The sequence below is a fragment of the Sapajus apella genome, unplaced genomic scaffold (assembly GCF_009761245.1).
Source record: "Sapajus apella isolate SASKATOON/1434 unplaced genomic scaffold, GSC_monkey_1.0 scaffold75, whole genome shotgun sequence".
NCBI lineage: Eukaryota > Metazoa > Chordata > Mammalia > Primates > Cebidae > Sapajus > Sapajus apella.
This window is the reverse complement of record NW_022437015.1, coordinates 4788425-4804179: the sequence shown is the minus strand read 5'-3', so window position 1 is coordinate 4804179 and position 15755 is coordinate 4788425. Positions and strand designations below refer to the sequence as shown.

Here is a 15755-nt window from a genome sequence, read left to right as displayed (position 1 = left end):
TTTGTGTGCACTCTTTTTTAACTTTTATTTTAACTTCAGAGGTTCATGTGCAGGTTTGTGATATATAGGTAAACTTATGTCATAGGGGTTTGTTGTCCAGGTTATTCTGTCATCCAGGTATTAAGCCTAGTTCCCATTAATTATTTGCAGAAATTTTAAGCTTTAACATTCTTTAAAAAGTAATCAATATTTATGTATGATCATGTCGAGCTACCTTTTGACTATAAATTATGTTTGGGCAAAGACAGTTTTCTATATGATGTCTAGAAAGAGGTGAATCCACACTTTGTGGTGTCTCAAAATTAAACAATTTGAAGGGCCTTCTTTAAAAATAAGAATACAAAACTATAAACAATAAAATTTTGTACAAAAGAAAATATTCTGGGTGCATAACAAAATCTTAAGTTATATGGCTGGGCACAGTGGCTCATACCTATAATCCTAGCACTTTGGGAGGCTGAGGCAGGCGGATCATCTGAGGTCAGGAGTTTGAGGCTAGCCTGGTCAACATGGTGAAACCCCATCTCTACTAAAAATACAAAAATTAGCCGGGCATGGTGGCAGGCACCTGTAATCCCAGCTACTCAGGAGGCTGAGACAGGAGAATTGCTTGAACCCAGGAGGCGAAGGTTGTAGTGAGCTGAGATCATGTCATTGCACTCCAGTCTGGGTGACAGAGCAAGACTCCATCTCAAAAATAAAATTAAAAAAAAAATCACAAGTCACAAATTTTTAAAGCTAACAAAATCATAAAACTCTGTAAGAATAACATTTCTATTAATAATGCCTGATATAGCTCTCTGATACTTTCTTTTCCTATGTTTTTGACTATATATATTTTTAGTGCTTCATTTGACAACTTTATAAAATCACTTGTATATAAAGAAAATAAAAATAGTTCAGTCTTTCGTCTAGATAAAAAAAATTTTAATTAATGTTAGTTTAGAAAGGTACCTTTCAACATAACAACGAGGCATTGGTAAATTTTTAGAGCTGCTGTCAAATTTGAGAAAACTATTGAGTTTCTTTCATATATGAGCTATAATATTTCAGGGCATTTCAACTTTTCTTGTGAAGTGACTAATCTTACATATTCTTTGAACTGGTAACATTCATTTACCAGTTTTACACTGAGCCCCACACCTTCATGTCATGATGCTGAGTGAGTTGGCAACATGAGGGGTAGGGGTGTTCCAAGAAGCCATCCCTTATATCAGAATTCTTAGCAAAAACTCCACTAAACACAGACGTGATAAAGAACCACCTATAGCCAAATAGCCTACTAACCCCGAACTAAACATATCCCCAACTCAACCTCCCCTTAGTCACATCCCCAAAATACTCATGGCCACTCCAATATCACACCAACTCAAAGGGGAGGTCTAACAGAAGAAGAGTTGAAAAAGAAATGGACAATAGTCTTGAAGGGCTGTGCTTAAATTTTTTTACTTTTTCAAATTGTACAAAAACATGACTATGTGAACACATTGCTAATACTGCTTCTAGAGTCTTAGAAGAAGGTTAATGCAAATGACGAGCGCTGAAACTTAAGCTTCATTAACTTCACAGAAAATCTGTCTCTGGGCCTAAAAGACATTTACCCTTAGTAAAATATTTTTTAAAAGAAGAAAAAAGGAATAAAGGTTACTACTAAAAGGGCTTTTGACTGAAAGAGGAGAGGCAGAGCTGAAAAAGACAGAACAAGTGTGTTTTCTTTTATTTTTGGCAATCAAATTATGAATGTGCCCTGGAAAGTAGTCTTGAGTATCTGTCACTGCGATTTGTGTAAATCACTGTTGACAACACAAAGTGCTTTCATATTATATTGCTGCTATTCTTCATTTTCAATGTAATCAAAATCCAATTGCATTTGTTTGACCTTAAACAGACCTTATTAAGCAGTAGTGAACTTTGGGAAGATGCAGTGGAAATAGCCATCTTATATATGAGTGTGGTACAAATAGGCTGTTTTGGGAAGCAAGAATGTGCTCGCAAACATCAAAGCAGAATCTGGTTTTATAGTTACGTGTGGATATGTTGGCAGAGACAAATATTCACCTACAATAGTTTGCTAGACAGAGAGTTGAGGGTTTTGGAAAATACTTTAGCTGTCAGTGGATAATAAGTACCTCAGTCGTTTGGCAAAAAATTACATGAACTAGTTTCCAAATGGTTAAAACAGCTTTACTGGAATTAACACAGACACTACTATATAATTAGTTAATTAGTAAGGTTCAGCTTCTGTTCTGGCCCTCAACACCAGCCCCACCTTAGATCAAGTGGAGGAGGTTTAATTAGTTTCATTTGAGGATAAATCAAATGCATGTGTCATACCTATTACTCATTGATATTAAGCAACTCATTTTTAAAGCTTTAGCACTGAATGTTGAAGAGCTACTTTTACTATTCTCTTTCCTAATCAACAAACTGCAAAATATGCATCTAATTTTTGCATAGTTATGATTAGGGGAAAATGTTTTTATTTAATTTGAATATTTTGAAGATAAATATATAAAATAATATACCTGTCATCGCTCAGCTTTTCCAACTTGGCTCTATCCCCAAAGATCTTTAAAGGCAACTGTAACCCTATTCAGGGATGTTGCCAGGAATAAGCAATGTGGGAGCCTCTAGGACTGGAGTTATGCCAAGGTAGATGGTGAATACAAAAAAAAAAAAAAAAAAAAACCTCTATTTTTGGAGCATGTGAAAATGGAAAGTTCATATTTAAGTATTCACATGGATGTCAACAGTACAGAAAACTTAGGAGAAGGAATATGTACTATGTAAATAAATATTTTCTAGCCACAGTTATCAACATAGACTTAGCTAATCAGAGTGTACAGTGAACAAATGAGAAACACTGATTTTTCCCCCATACAAATAGTAATATGGATCCAAAGTTTACTTTGTCCTCTCTGGCCAAGATGAATATAAAACTTAGACATGGAAAAAATCACCTACACTTTCAGATTAGGAAGAGAAGAATTGTCCACATATTAGCACCACACTTCATAGGTCTCCTGAATTAAGGAAATGTATCAAACTTCATAGAGAATAATGATGGGCTAATTAGCCAATTTAGGGTAATAAAAACAAGGCAAACTGAAACCAATCTACTCAAGATCTTATGAGAAGTCAGAATTTTATGTAAGAATACTGCAGAGATAAAGTATAAATGCTGTATTTCACTAAAGAGCCAAAACCATTTTGAAATCTCTGAAAAATAAATAGGTAAAAATTAATTTTTAGATCAAGAATAGTTAAAAAGTAGAGTTCTCACAAGTATCTGACCTGGAGATACACAAAATATTCACCCACACACTTAAAAATATAATGAGTTTCTGATAATCAGAAAGAATCCATCACATCCCTAATTTTGAATTTTGTGCTAAGTCTGATGTCCAGTTGGACAAAGCTTTCATTATAATATTAACATCTGTTCCTGGTAGGTCAAAAAATGTATTGCATGTGGATCTCAACTAGTCATAGGAAAACCATTCTGGTATTGATGCAAGCTGATCAAATTTCTACCATTACTGTAATGAACATTGCATAAAAGCAAAATTACAGAGAACCTCCAGCAAATAGAATCACTACCAATATAAAGTTGTTTTAGGCCAGACACGGTGGCTTACACCTGTAATCCCAGCACTTTGGCAGGCCGAGGCAGGCAGATCACCTAAGCTCAGGAGTTCGAGATCAGCCTGACCAATATGGAGAAACCCCATCTCTACGAAAAATACAAAATTAGCCAGGTGCCGTGGCACATGCCTGTAGTCCCAGCTACTCGGGAGGCTGAGGCAGGAGAATCACTTGAACCTGGGAGGCAGAGGTTGCAGTGAGCCAAGATCGCGCCATTGCACTCCACCCTGGGCAACAAGAGTGAAACTGCATCTCAAAAAAAAAAGTTGTTTTCATGATAAAATAACATATTAAAATGATAAGCATATTATACAAATGAGAATACAACTCAGCTAAAATTACACATCCAATATTGACTCATTAAGGCCTGGCAGCAAAAATAAACATGTTTAAGAGTAAGCAATTCAGGCCAGGTGTGGCGGCTCAGGCCTGTAATCCCAACACTGTGGGAGGCCAAGGTGGGTGGATCACGTGAGGTCCGGAGTTTGAGGCCAGACTGGCCAACATGGTGAAACCCTGTTTCTACTAAAAATACAAAAAATTAGCCTAGAATGGTGACGTGCACCTGTAGTCACAGCTACTTGGGAGGCTGAGTCACAAGAACTGCTTTAACCCAGGAGGCTGGGGTTGCAGTGAGCAGAGATGGCACCACTGCACTCCAGTCTGAGCGACAGAGTGAGACTTGTCTCAAAAAAAAAAATTGTAAGCATAATATTTAAGCAAAATCTTCGGTATGTTATTGTCATTGCAGTAGGAATCCTCAATGTTTTGGCATGAGATATTGCTAATTTCTTTGGATCCTGAGACAAGTTGGAAAGATGGGAAAAAAATAGGTTCAAAAACAAACTGAATAAAGCATGGGAAAGAGTACTGAAATTATATCCACTATAATTAGTGCTGAGAATTGGGAAGAGTGACAAGAGAAAGGGGTGGGCAGGGGTGGTGCCAGGGAGTGGCCAAAAGGCTTAGAAATGGGAACTGGTGTGGAGATACACTATGAAGTTCCAATCCACTAGTCAGAGACATCTACCTTAACAGATTACAACAAGCAGGAAGGCCTGGACCAACTCTTAGAACCATCAGCAAAATACATTATAAAATTCAACTGATGAGAATGGTATGCAAATTAAATAGCAAGGATTCTTCTGGGTGATGGGTAGAGGGTGGATCCTTGTACTGTTATTAGTTTCTCCACCTTTGTATATGCTTGATTTTTTTTTTTTTTCTGAGATGGAGTCTCGTTCTGTCACCCAGGCTAGAGTGCAATGGTGTAATCTCGGCTCACTGCAACCTCTGCCTCCCGGGTTCCAAGCGATTCTTCTGTCTCAGTCTCCCAAGTAGCTGGGACTACGGGCATACACCACCACGCCTGGCTGTTTTTTGTACTTTTAGTAGTGACAGGGTTTCACCATATTGACGGCTGGTCTTTAACTCCTGACCTCATGATCCGCCTGCCTCGGCCTGCCAAAGTGCTGGGATTACAGGTGTGAGCCACCGCGCCCACCCAAAAATTTTTAATGAAAAGCAAGTCTTCTTAGATCAAGTGGGGCTTATCCTGGGAATGCGTGGCTGGTTCAACATTTGAAAATCAATCAATGTAATTCACCAGCTTAAGAGACTAAAGGGGGAAAATCATACCATCATCTCTATATGCAGGAAAATCACTTGACAAAATTCAACATCCATTCATGATGTTTAAAAAAAAGACGCTCAGCAAACTAGGAATAGAAAGAACTTCATTAATCTGATAAAAAGCATCTACAAAAATTCTACAATTAACACAATGCTAATGGTAAATGACTGAATGTTCCCCCCCACCATCATCCACTCTCACCACTCCTAACCAAAATTGTAATGAAGGTTCAATAATACAAGGAAAAATGAAAGATATACAGACTACAAAGGAAGAAATAAAACCATATGGCCAGGCGCAGTGGCTCAAACCTGTAATCCTAGCACTTTAAGAGGCCGAGGCGGACAGATCACTCGAGGCCAGGAGTTCAAGACCAGACTTGCCAACACAGTGAAACCCCACCTCTACTAAAAATACAAAACTTAGCCAGCTGTGGTGGCGTGCGCTTGTAATTCCAGCTACTTGGGTGGCTGAGGCACAAGAATTGCTTGAACCCAGGAGGTGGAGGTTGCAGTGAGCCAACGCTGTGTCACTGCACTCCAGCCTGGGCCACAGAGCAAGACTCTATCTCAACAACAACAAAAACAACAACAACTATTTATATACCTTGATGACATAATTACATAGAAAATCCCAAGAAATCTACCAAAAAGCTAACAGGTTTGATAAGTCAGTTTAGCCAGATTCCAGGATACAAAGTAAACATACAAAAATCTCATAATGAACAACTGAAATTAAAAATTTTAAAACAGTACCATTTATAACAGCATTCAAAAACAAAAATACTTAAATATAAATCTAACAAAATATATACAGAAACTGCATGCTGAAAACTACAGATCCCTGATAAAAGAAATCAGAGAATACCTACATAAATGGAGATATACTATGTGCATAGATTAGAAAACTCAATATGGTTAAGATGTTAATTCTGTCCAAATGGATCGGCAGAATCAACACAATCTCAATGAAAATCCCAGCAGATATTTTTGTAGAAACTTATAAACTGATTCTAAAATTTATATGGAAAAGAAAAGCAACTAGGATAGCCAAAATAATTTTGAAAAAGAAGAAAGAGTTAAGAAATCACAGTATCTGATTTTAACACTTACTATAAAGCTACAATAATCAAAACTGTGTGATATTGGCCAAAGGACAGGCATATAGATCAATGGAACAGAATAGGGCAGAGAGAAATAAACCAATATAAATATATAGTCAATTGATTTTCAGCAAAAGTCCGAAGGCAATTCAATGGAGTGAGAATAGACTGTTTAACAAATGCTGCTAGGAAAAATGGACATCCATATCTGAAAAAAAATTAACTTCAACCAGTACCTAACAATGTATACAAGTTAATTCAAAATGGCTCATAGACCTAAATGTAAAACCTAAAATTATAAAGGTTTTAGAAAAGACACAGGAGAAAAATCTTTGTGACCTTGAGTTAGGCCATGGTTTCTTAGATATGATACCAAAAGCATAAGGCATAAAAGGAAAAAAGTGGATAAATGAATTCATCAAAAATAAAAACTTCTGCTCTACAAAAGAACTTTTAAAAGACTGAAAAAACAAGCCACAGACTGGAAAAATGTATTTGTAAAACACCTATCTGATAGAAGACTTTATATTAAGGATATATAATCAAAATTCAATAACAAGAAAACAAAAACCCAATGACATAATATTACATAACCATTAGAATGTCTTTAATTTAAAAGGCTGACAATACGAAGTGTTGGAGAGAATGTGGAGAAAATGGAACAATTTCAAAGTGGAACACAAACATTGCTGGTGAGAAGATAAAATGGTCATGCCACTGTGGTAAATTATTTGGCAGTATATCACTTACCAATGAGGACACCACATATGGGCTCTGCCACAACTATTCAACTGTTTGTGTAGTGAAAAAAAAGGGTCATACACAATACATAAATGAATGAGTGTGGCTGTGCTCTAATAAAACTTTACATTACTAAAACTTGACTTACAGAGACAAAAATTTAAATTTCATATGCTTTTCATATGTTCCTAAGTATTATTCTTTTGATTTTTTCAACCGTGTAAAAATATAAAAGGCATTCTTAGCTTATGAGCCATACGAAAGCAGTTGACAAACTGGATTTGGCCTGCAGACCATCATTTTCCAATCTCTGCTATATACACATGAAGTTTCTTATGATAAACACAGGTACTTCATGCAGTCTTCAGAAGGCTTTTTTATAATCTGAACTACATCTTTAACCACAGTATATCTAGAATGCTGCTGATGCTCAAGGAATGTTAAACAATAGAGTCTTCAACTCAAAGCCCAAGAGTCTGAAAAAATAATAATAATAATAGAGTCTTCCTTAGGTATACCATATAAGGTGTACTAGTAATTTGGGCTGGGCATGGTGGCTCACACCTATAATCCCAGCACTCTGGGAGGCCCAGGTGGGAGGATCGCTTGAGTCCAGGAGTTTGAAAGGAGGCTGGGCAACATAGTGAGACCCCCCATCTCTAAAAAAAATAAGTTAAAAAATTAGCTGGCATGGTGGTGCATGCCTGTGGTCCTAGGTACTTGGGTGGCTGAGATGGGATGATTGCTTGAGCCCAGGAAATCTAGGCTGCAGTGAGCTGTAACTTTGTCACTGCACTCCAGCCTGGGTGACAGAGCAAGACCTTGTCCGAAAAAAAATTAAAAATAAAAACAAAAGTACACTAGTAATTCTCTAGACATTTTCCCTTCAATTTTTAATTGCAAATTAATCACCAAGTTATAAAAGAAAAAGAAAACCCCAACTCATCATCTGAGAACATGCATTTTAGCTTAGTATGAGATTCAGAGTAATAAACAGTATATAAATACTCATATACTTATAAAATATAAATCTATAAATATACAACCACAATATCAAGATTCCATGTTCAGGTGTTTTTAAATTGAAAATATATCTTTTTTCTTTATATTATAAGAGGAATTAATGGGTCAGAGAAAACTTATTTAGCTTCAAGATAAGTACAGTGGTTTTTGTTCCCAAATGTATCAGCGTGTCTGCTTCTATCTCAGTGTTAGAAGTAATTTCCTAGTAGAATTCTCTTCAATGGCATTTGACTTCAGTTTCCAAAAAGTAACTTACTTTAATGTGATGCACACCATTCACTTTTCCAATGTGCTGCTCAATGGTCCAAACACAGGAATTGCAAGTCATACCCTCAACAGAAATGGTAACAGAATTCATACCCATATTTGGATCCATTTTGTTTCTTCTTTACATTCCTGCTAGAAACAATAAACTCATTAATTTCAGCCATGCAAATAATCTTTCCTCAACCTTTCTCCACCTCCCCAATTAAAAATATGCTAGTTTCTCAAGTATCATATTTAAAAAATTAGAATATGCTAGTAATAAAGTATGGTAAACATTCTTCTTGCTTAGAAAAAAAATTCTCATCACCTTTGATGAAGTAAAAAAAAATGTTTCTTTGGCTACGCTAACTAAAAATAAAAATTTCAATACTTTAATACAAGTAACTAGACTTCATAGAGTGCTTTCCTGATTACTAAGGTTTCCCATAAATAATCTCATTTAACATTTGCAAGTAGAAATTCAGAACTAACCAAAAATGCCCCAAAGCCTTATAATGGCCAACAAGGTCTAACATGATTTGTCAAGCCCGTCCCCCACAAATTTACCTGGCCTCCTCTTCTACCACTCACCAAACCCCTCTCTGTGCCAGTAATACTGGCCTCCTGACTGTTCCTTATGCAAGGATGACTCCTACCTCAAAGCCTTTGTTTTAGCTATTCTCTTGCTTTGGGACTTTCTTCTGCCAGATAACTTCTTGGCTAACTTCTTTGTCTCCAAGTCTTTGCTCAAATTTAACTAGACTTAATATGCTAAACAAAACTACTCTTTGCCCGTCCGTGGCCTTTCATTGCACCATTGTGGAGCTTCAGAATATCATGCTATACACATCTCCATATCTACAAATTAAGATGTCATATCAAAGACATCCATAAGTTACATATGCTAGAGAATTAGTTGGCTTGATCACTGACACATTAACACAAACCAGCAAAAAGCAACATAAGATACAAAACAAGCAAAATAGGACATTGTCACTAAGGTCAAATAATATAAAAACAATCACATTATTTAAATTTGATGTATTGGAAGCAAAGTAACTTAGAATTATGTAAATAACTTGTAAAGCTCCCAAAGTCATAGTACAGAGCCATAAATCTGATAAGGCACTTTGAAGACAGCAATCGAACATATAAAAATACCAAAAACAAAAAAATTTAACTGTAAAAGCAGTAATCATAGAAATAGGAAAAAAAATTGTTTTCTAGACAGTCTTTCATTTTCTGAAATAAAGACTTTTAAAAAAAAAATCATAGGAGGACAAAAATATTTATCACATTTTTAAAAGCTATTATCAAAGTTCAAATCTCTGTGAAAAAGATAACATTTTTCTTCAAGTCAACAAAGGCCCAATTCGTACATTTTTTTAGAGACACAACTTTAGTCTTTGTGCTAAATATAGGAAGAAAAATACCTTTTTATTATGTTAGTCACCTCTTTTATTCAATAAACATTTAGTGAGTGCTGTGTGACACTGTTTTAGGTGCAGGAGTATTGAAGTAAATAAGACAACCATTTGCTCTAGAGAACTTAGCTTAATGGAGTTGGAACTACCTTTGGCAACCTTAAAGTTACCTCCCTTGGTCCACAAGATGAAGCTCAACTTGAAACTCTACCATGCTTGGCATCTTGTTGCACAACAAATAATGGTCTACCTAATTTGCTACTGGTAGCACCGTGGCACAATTAATATTAACTATCTACTGATAAAATTAAATTTCATAAAGGATTCTATGAAAGTTTGAAGGGCAGCCGGACATGGTGGCTCACACCTGTAATCTCAGCACTTTGGGAAGCTGAGGCAGGTGGATCACCTGAGGTCAGGAGTTCAAGACCAACCTGGCCAACATAGTGAAACCCCATCTCTACTAAAAATACAAAAAAAAATTAGCTGGGTGTGGTGGCAGGTGCCTGTAATCCCAGCTACTAGGGAGGCTGAGGCAGGATAATTGCTAGAACCCAGGAGGTAGAGGTTGCAGTGAGCCAAGATCACGCCATTGCACTCCAGCCTGGACAACAAGAGTGACACTCCGTCTCAAAAAATAAAAATAAATAAATAAATACACAAATACATAAATAAGAAAGTTTGAAGGGCAGCAAGTAAGAATAAACAAGTACTGGTCAACATCAAAAATAGCATCAGTATTCTGCTTTTACAAAAGTCAAGAGAACCAAGTAAAATTTCATTCTGAGGATATAGATAACTGCTAGAAATTATCCTATCTATGTGGCACATGTGAAATGATCACATATGAGGAAGTATGAATTATTACACAGTCAGTATCAAACAACTAAGCATATAAATCAATTGTCAGGTTGCCAAGAATCACAGCCTTCTTTCAAAAGGTCCTGTCATGTTTTAGGAAACGTGCATTTTCTGTACATTTGACGGCAAGCTCTTCCACTTGAGCTGATACTGTAGATGTGGCTTCAAGAAGTTTGGTTAATGAAAATGCTGTGTCTCAGATCTGCAACTCCACTTCTTCCAGCAGGTCTACTGTTCGGCCACTGCTCCTGCTTAAAACTGGCCAGCCTAAACTCACAGCAATGCCCAGGGAAGATGCTGAAAAGGGGTCTAAAGATGAGGGAGAAGAGAGAGGAAGAAGGGCTATGAAGAAACTCCTAACTCCTCAGGGTCAGCCACAGGGAAAGGCTGGTGTTAACGGTGGAGGGTGTCCAGGTTCTTCGCATTTTAAACAACTGGACAAAACACACAAAGCAAGGAAGGAATGAAAGGATTTATTGGAAATGAAGGTACACTCCACAGTGTGGGAGTGGACCTGAGCACAGGGGCTGAAAAGGCCCTCTTACAGAGTTGTTATGAGTTTAAATGCCCTCTACTTAGAGTACACTCTAAGTAAAAGGGGAGGATGAAGTAAAGTTACAAAGTCATTTACTTGGCCTATGCTCTATGGAAGGGATATTCCCTGTCATAGCTGAAGTGTGAATCAGCTTTATTATGTTCCTGCCTGCAGACCCTATTTTCCAGTCTCACTGGGATGGAAGAATCTGACCAGAGCAGCCAAACCATCTTTCAGCTGCTTTTGCCCAAAGCCTCCATTCTCTTGATAGTGTCCTTTTGTATATAAGTTTTCTAGTCTGAAGAAGTCCAATTTAACTATTCAAGACTCTCACAAGGTTCACATATTACATTTGGTTATTATGTCTCTTTTATTTCATTTAATCTAGAATAGCTCCTTCAATATCTCTTTTCCCCCATGAAGTGACTTTTTGAAGGTCAGTTGTCTTAACATCCAGTGTATCTTCTTTTTAAAATATAAACTCTTTTTTGATAATTAGGGGGTTGATACTAGGAATTTTACCTCTTAATATCTACATAAGGTATGTTACTACAAGAGAACAAAAGCCCAGATTGGACAGGAAAGGCAGATTTGGGAGTAAAGGACAAATAGGATGAGTTCAGGTGGAGAGTCCAAGATGGAGTACCTAAGGCAAGCATGAAGGTATTAGGGACCCAGGAGGGGTCAGTGGGAAACAATACAAGGGTAATAAAAATGGAAGTAGAAGAATGTCTAAAACAAACAGATCCTGTCAAAATGTTATCTAAGGATGATCCTGAGCCTAAAAAGGGACACTCTTCCTTCTTCTTCTTGTAGCACTTGGCTATGGGTCAAATGGGGCTTTTGAGGGCTGATCTAGCAAGATCACCAAAGTTGACCACATTGTTTTATGGGAAAAGCATCAAATTCAACAAACAGAATTGGCAACAAACTTTTAGAATAGAACACCTTTGGTAGATGAAGACTAGTTTATCTGTTTAAGAATTTAAGATTGAAATATAGTTTTATTATGGGGTATGTTCCAGACCAAAGTACTGGGCTATCTCTCAGGCTTACTGAGGAACTGATAGAGACCAATTAGGCAGAGAGGCACTGGACAATTCACCCAGGGAGTAGGTACTGAGGAGTCCACAATGTGCGAACACAAATAAAAATTACATTAATAAAGCCACTTTTCCCACTACATCTTAAGTAATATCAACTTTGAATATACGTTTCCTTCTGCTTTCATAATTCACCTGCATTGTTTTTTTCAAAACTCTACTTAAATTGGACTTTACACACAAAATCTGAGGAATTCCATCTCACTCTCACTACTCTACTACATGTACACACAACTCTAATTGACTTTGTTACATATGTTATGTCCATCTTTTTCATTTTAAATGTCTTAAAGGTAGGTACAAAACCAGGAATATCTTTTGTAACATGCCATTTCATTTAGCAAAATGACTCAGAAAACAGAGTAAGATCATAAACAGTTTCATATGGTACGGAAAAAAATGTAGGCTTCCAGGAAACCACAGTATCAAAGAGACAAATTTGGCATGCAGCTATTAGTGATGAGTGACTCTGAGAACAAGAGCATCCAACAACACTGAGAGAAATAATTTCAAGTTATTAATGTATTTTGAGCCACTCCCTAAGCACAGATGGTAATCACCGTCAGTAATATCATTTTCTAAGAGGAAGAACAATATTATGACTAGATGATCATCTCTGGTTTGGAAACAGAAACTACAGAAATTGAGTACAAAACATGGCACATATGAAGACTGATTGTTCAAAACCACTTTTTTTTAAATTATAAGTTCTGGGGTGCATGTACAAATCGTGCAGGTTTGTTACACAGGTATACACATACCATGGTGATTTGCTGCATCCATGCCTGTCATCTACATCAGGCATTTCTCCTAATGTTATCTCTACCCAATCCCCCACCTGTTGCTATCCCTCCCCTAGCCCTCCCACCCCCCAACAGGCCCCAGTGTGTGATGTTCCCCTCCCTGAGTCCATGTGTTCTCACTGTTCAACATCCACTTATGAGTGAGAACATGTGGTGCTTGGCTTTCTGTTCTTGTGTCAGTTTACTGAGAATTATGGTTTCCAGCTTCATCTATGTCACTGCAAAGTACATGAATGCATCCTTTTTTATGGCTGCATAGTATTTCTTGGTGTATATGTGCCACATTTTCTTTATCCAGTCTATCATTGATGGGCATCTGGGTTGGTCCCAAGTCTTTGCTATTGTAAACAGTGCCACAATAAACATACATGTGTATGTGTCTTTATAATTGAATGTTTTATAATCCTTTGGGTATATACCCAGTAATGGGATTGCTGGGCCAAATGGTATTTCTATTTCTAGATCCTTGAGGAATTGCCACACTGTCTTCCACAATGGTTGAACTAATTTACACTCCCACCAACAGTGTAAAAAATAGTTCCTATTTCTCCACATCCTCTCTAGCATACGTTGTCTCCTGATTTTTTAATGACTGCCATTCTAACTGGCATGAGATGGTATCTCAATGTGGTTTTGATTTGCATTTCTCTAATGACCAGTGATGATAAGCTTTTTTTCACGTTTATTGGCTGTATGTTTGTTTTCTTTTGAGAAGTGTCTGTTCAAATCTTTTGCCCACTTTTTGATGGGGTTGTTTGTTTTTTTATTCTAAATTTGTTTAAGTTCTTTGTAGATTCTGGTTATTAGCCCTTTGTCAGATGGGTAGATTGCAAAAATTTTTTCCCATTCTGTTGGTCAAAAATACTTCCTAAAGCTGGTCACAGAAACTCAAACATCATTCTAAAATTTCCCTAAAATAATTAGTACTTATAATTTGGGAAAGGCTCCTGTATTCTCAATAAATTATCGTGCAGTAAGATTTAATTTTTTAATTTGATTTGTTTTGTTTTGTTTTCTTGAGATGGAGTCTCACTCTATTGCCCAGCCTGGAATGCAGTGACGCAATCTCAGCTCACTGCAACCTCCGCCTCCCAGGTTCAAGTGATTCTCCTGCCTCAGCCTCCTGAGTAGCTGGGACGAAAAGCACATGCCACCATGCCCGGCTAATTTTTGTATTTTTAGTAGACATGGGGTTTCACCATGTTGGCCAGGCTGGTCTTGAACTCCTGACCTCAAGTGATCCACCCACCTCAGCCTCCCAAAGTGTAGAGGTTACAGGTGTGAGCCACCGTGCCCAGCCTTAATTCTTTTTTGGATACAACTCTATCTGCATAATTTGTCATCCTTGTGGTAATCAAGGAAATTCAAATTAAAACCACAATGAATATAATGCATCTCCACCAGGTAGATAAAAATCTCAAAATCTGACAATACCAAGTGTTGGTGAGAATGTGGAGAAACAGGATCTCTCTTGCTCCATTGGTTAGAGTGTAAATTAGTACAATTATGGAGACTGCCTTTTGATAGCTGAATATGCATATACTAAAACTCAACATTTTCTCTCCTAAGCATACTACCATAGACAAAGTCTCACACATGTACACAAGGAAAGAAGAACAAAAATGCTCATTGCAATAGTGTTGCTAATAGTTAAAACTTTGGAAATAATCTAGATGTCCATCAACAAGAAAATTAAAAAATTGGTTGTAGTATATTTATAATGAAACATGATATAGAAGTTAAAATGAATGAACTACAATTGCAATTCTCACTGAGAGAAGGGGTGATGTCACTACCAACAGGACATTTCACAATGTCTGGAGACACTTATGGTTGTCACAACTCAGAGTGCAGCAACGGATTACTACTGGCATCTAGTGGATAGAGACCATGGATATTGCCAATTACCCTGTAATGGACAAGAAAGCCCCTCACAACAGAATTATCTGGCCCCAAATGTCAATAGCACTGAGACTGAGAAACCCTGAGGTAGAGCTAGGAGTAACAACAAGGAAACATCCCATAAACATTGTTGAGGAAAAAAAGTTTCAGAAGGACGTCATATTGTCCCTGTTTGCAGGTGGCATGATCTTACATACAGAAAACCCTAAGGAATCTACTAAAAAACAGAACTAAAAAATGAATTCGGTAAAGTCACAGGATACAAAGTCAACTTAATAAAATCAGTAGTGTTTCTATATGCTAATAGCAAACCACCTGAAAAAAAATCAAAAAACAATTCCATTCACAATTGCTATTTAAAAAAAAAAAAGATACTTAGGAATAAACTTAACTAAGGAGGCGAAAGGACTCTACACTAAAAGCTATAAAACACTGGCCGGGTGAGGTGGCTCATGCCTGTAATTCCAGTGCTTTGGGAGGCCAAGGCAAGCAGATCGCCTGAGGTCAGTAGTTCGAGACCAGCCTGGACAACATGGTGAAACCCCATCTCTACTAAAAATACAAAATTAGCTGGGCATGGTGGTGCAAGCCTGAAATCCCAGCTACGTGGGAGAGTGAGGCAGGAGAATCACCTGAACCTGGGTGGCAGAGGTTGCAATGAGCTGAGATCCTGCCATTGCACTCCAGCCTGGGTAACAGAGTGAGACTCTGTCTCAAAATAAGTAAGTAAGTAAGTA

At 37.2% G+C, this 15755-nt stretch overlaps 1 protein-coding gene and 1 pseudogene across 6 annotated transcripts in view; both read right to left on the bottom strand.

The window, feature by feature from the left end:
• ATP7A (ATPase copper transporting alpha) overlaps window positions 1-15755 on the bottom strand; it is a 154963-nt gene that overhangs the window by 79487 nt on the left and 59721 nt on the right. For all 6 annotated transcript variants that reach the window (XM_032251352.1, XM_032251349.1, XM_032251350.1 and 3 more), the window contains one exon: window positions 8401-8540. In XM_032251352.1, coding sequence (XP_032107243.1) covers window positions 8401-8520 — 120 coding nt within the window. In that variant the 5' untranslated portion in view covers window positions 8521-8540. The remainder of the gene's footprint in view (window positions 1-8400; window positions 8541-15755) is intronic.
• LOC116532309 lies at window positions 10442-11440 on the bottom strand (annotated as a pseudogene).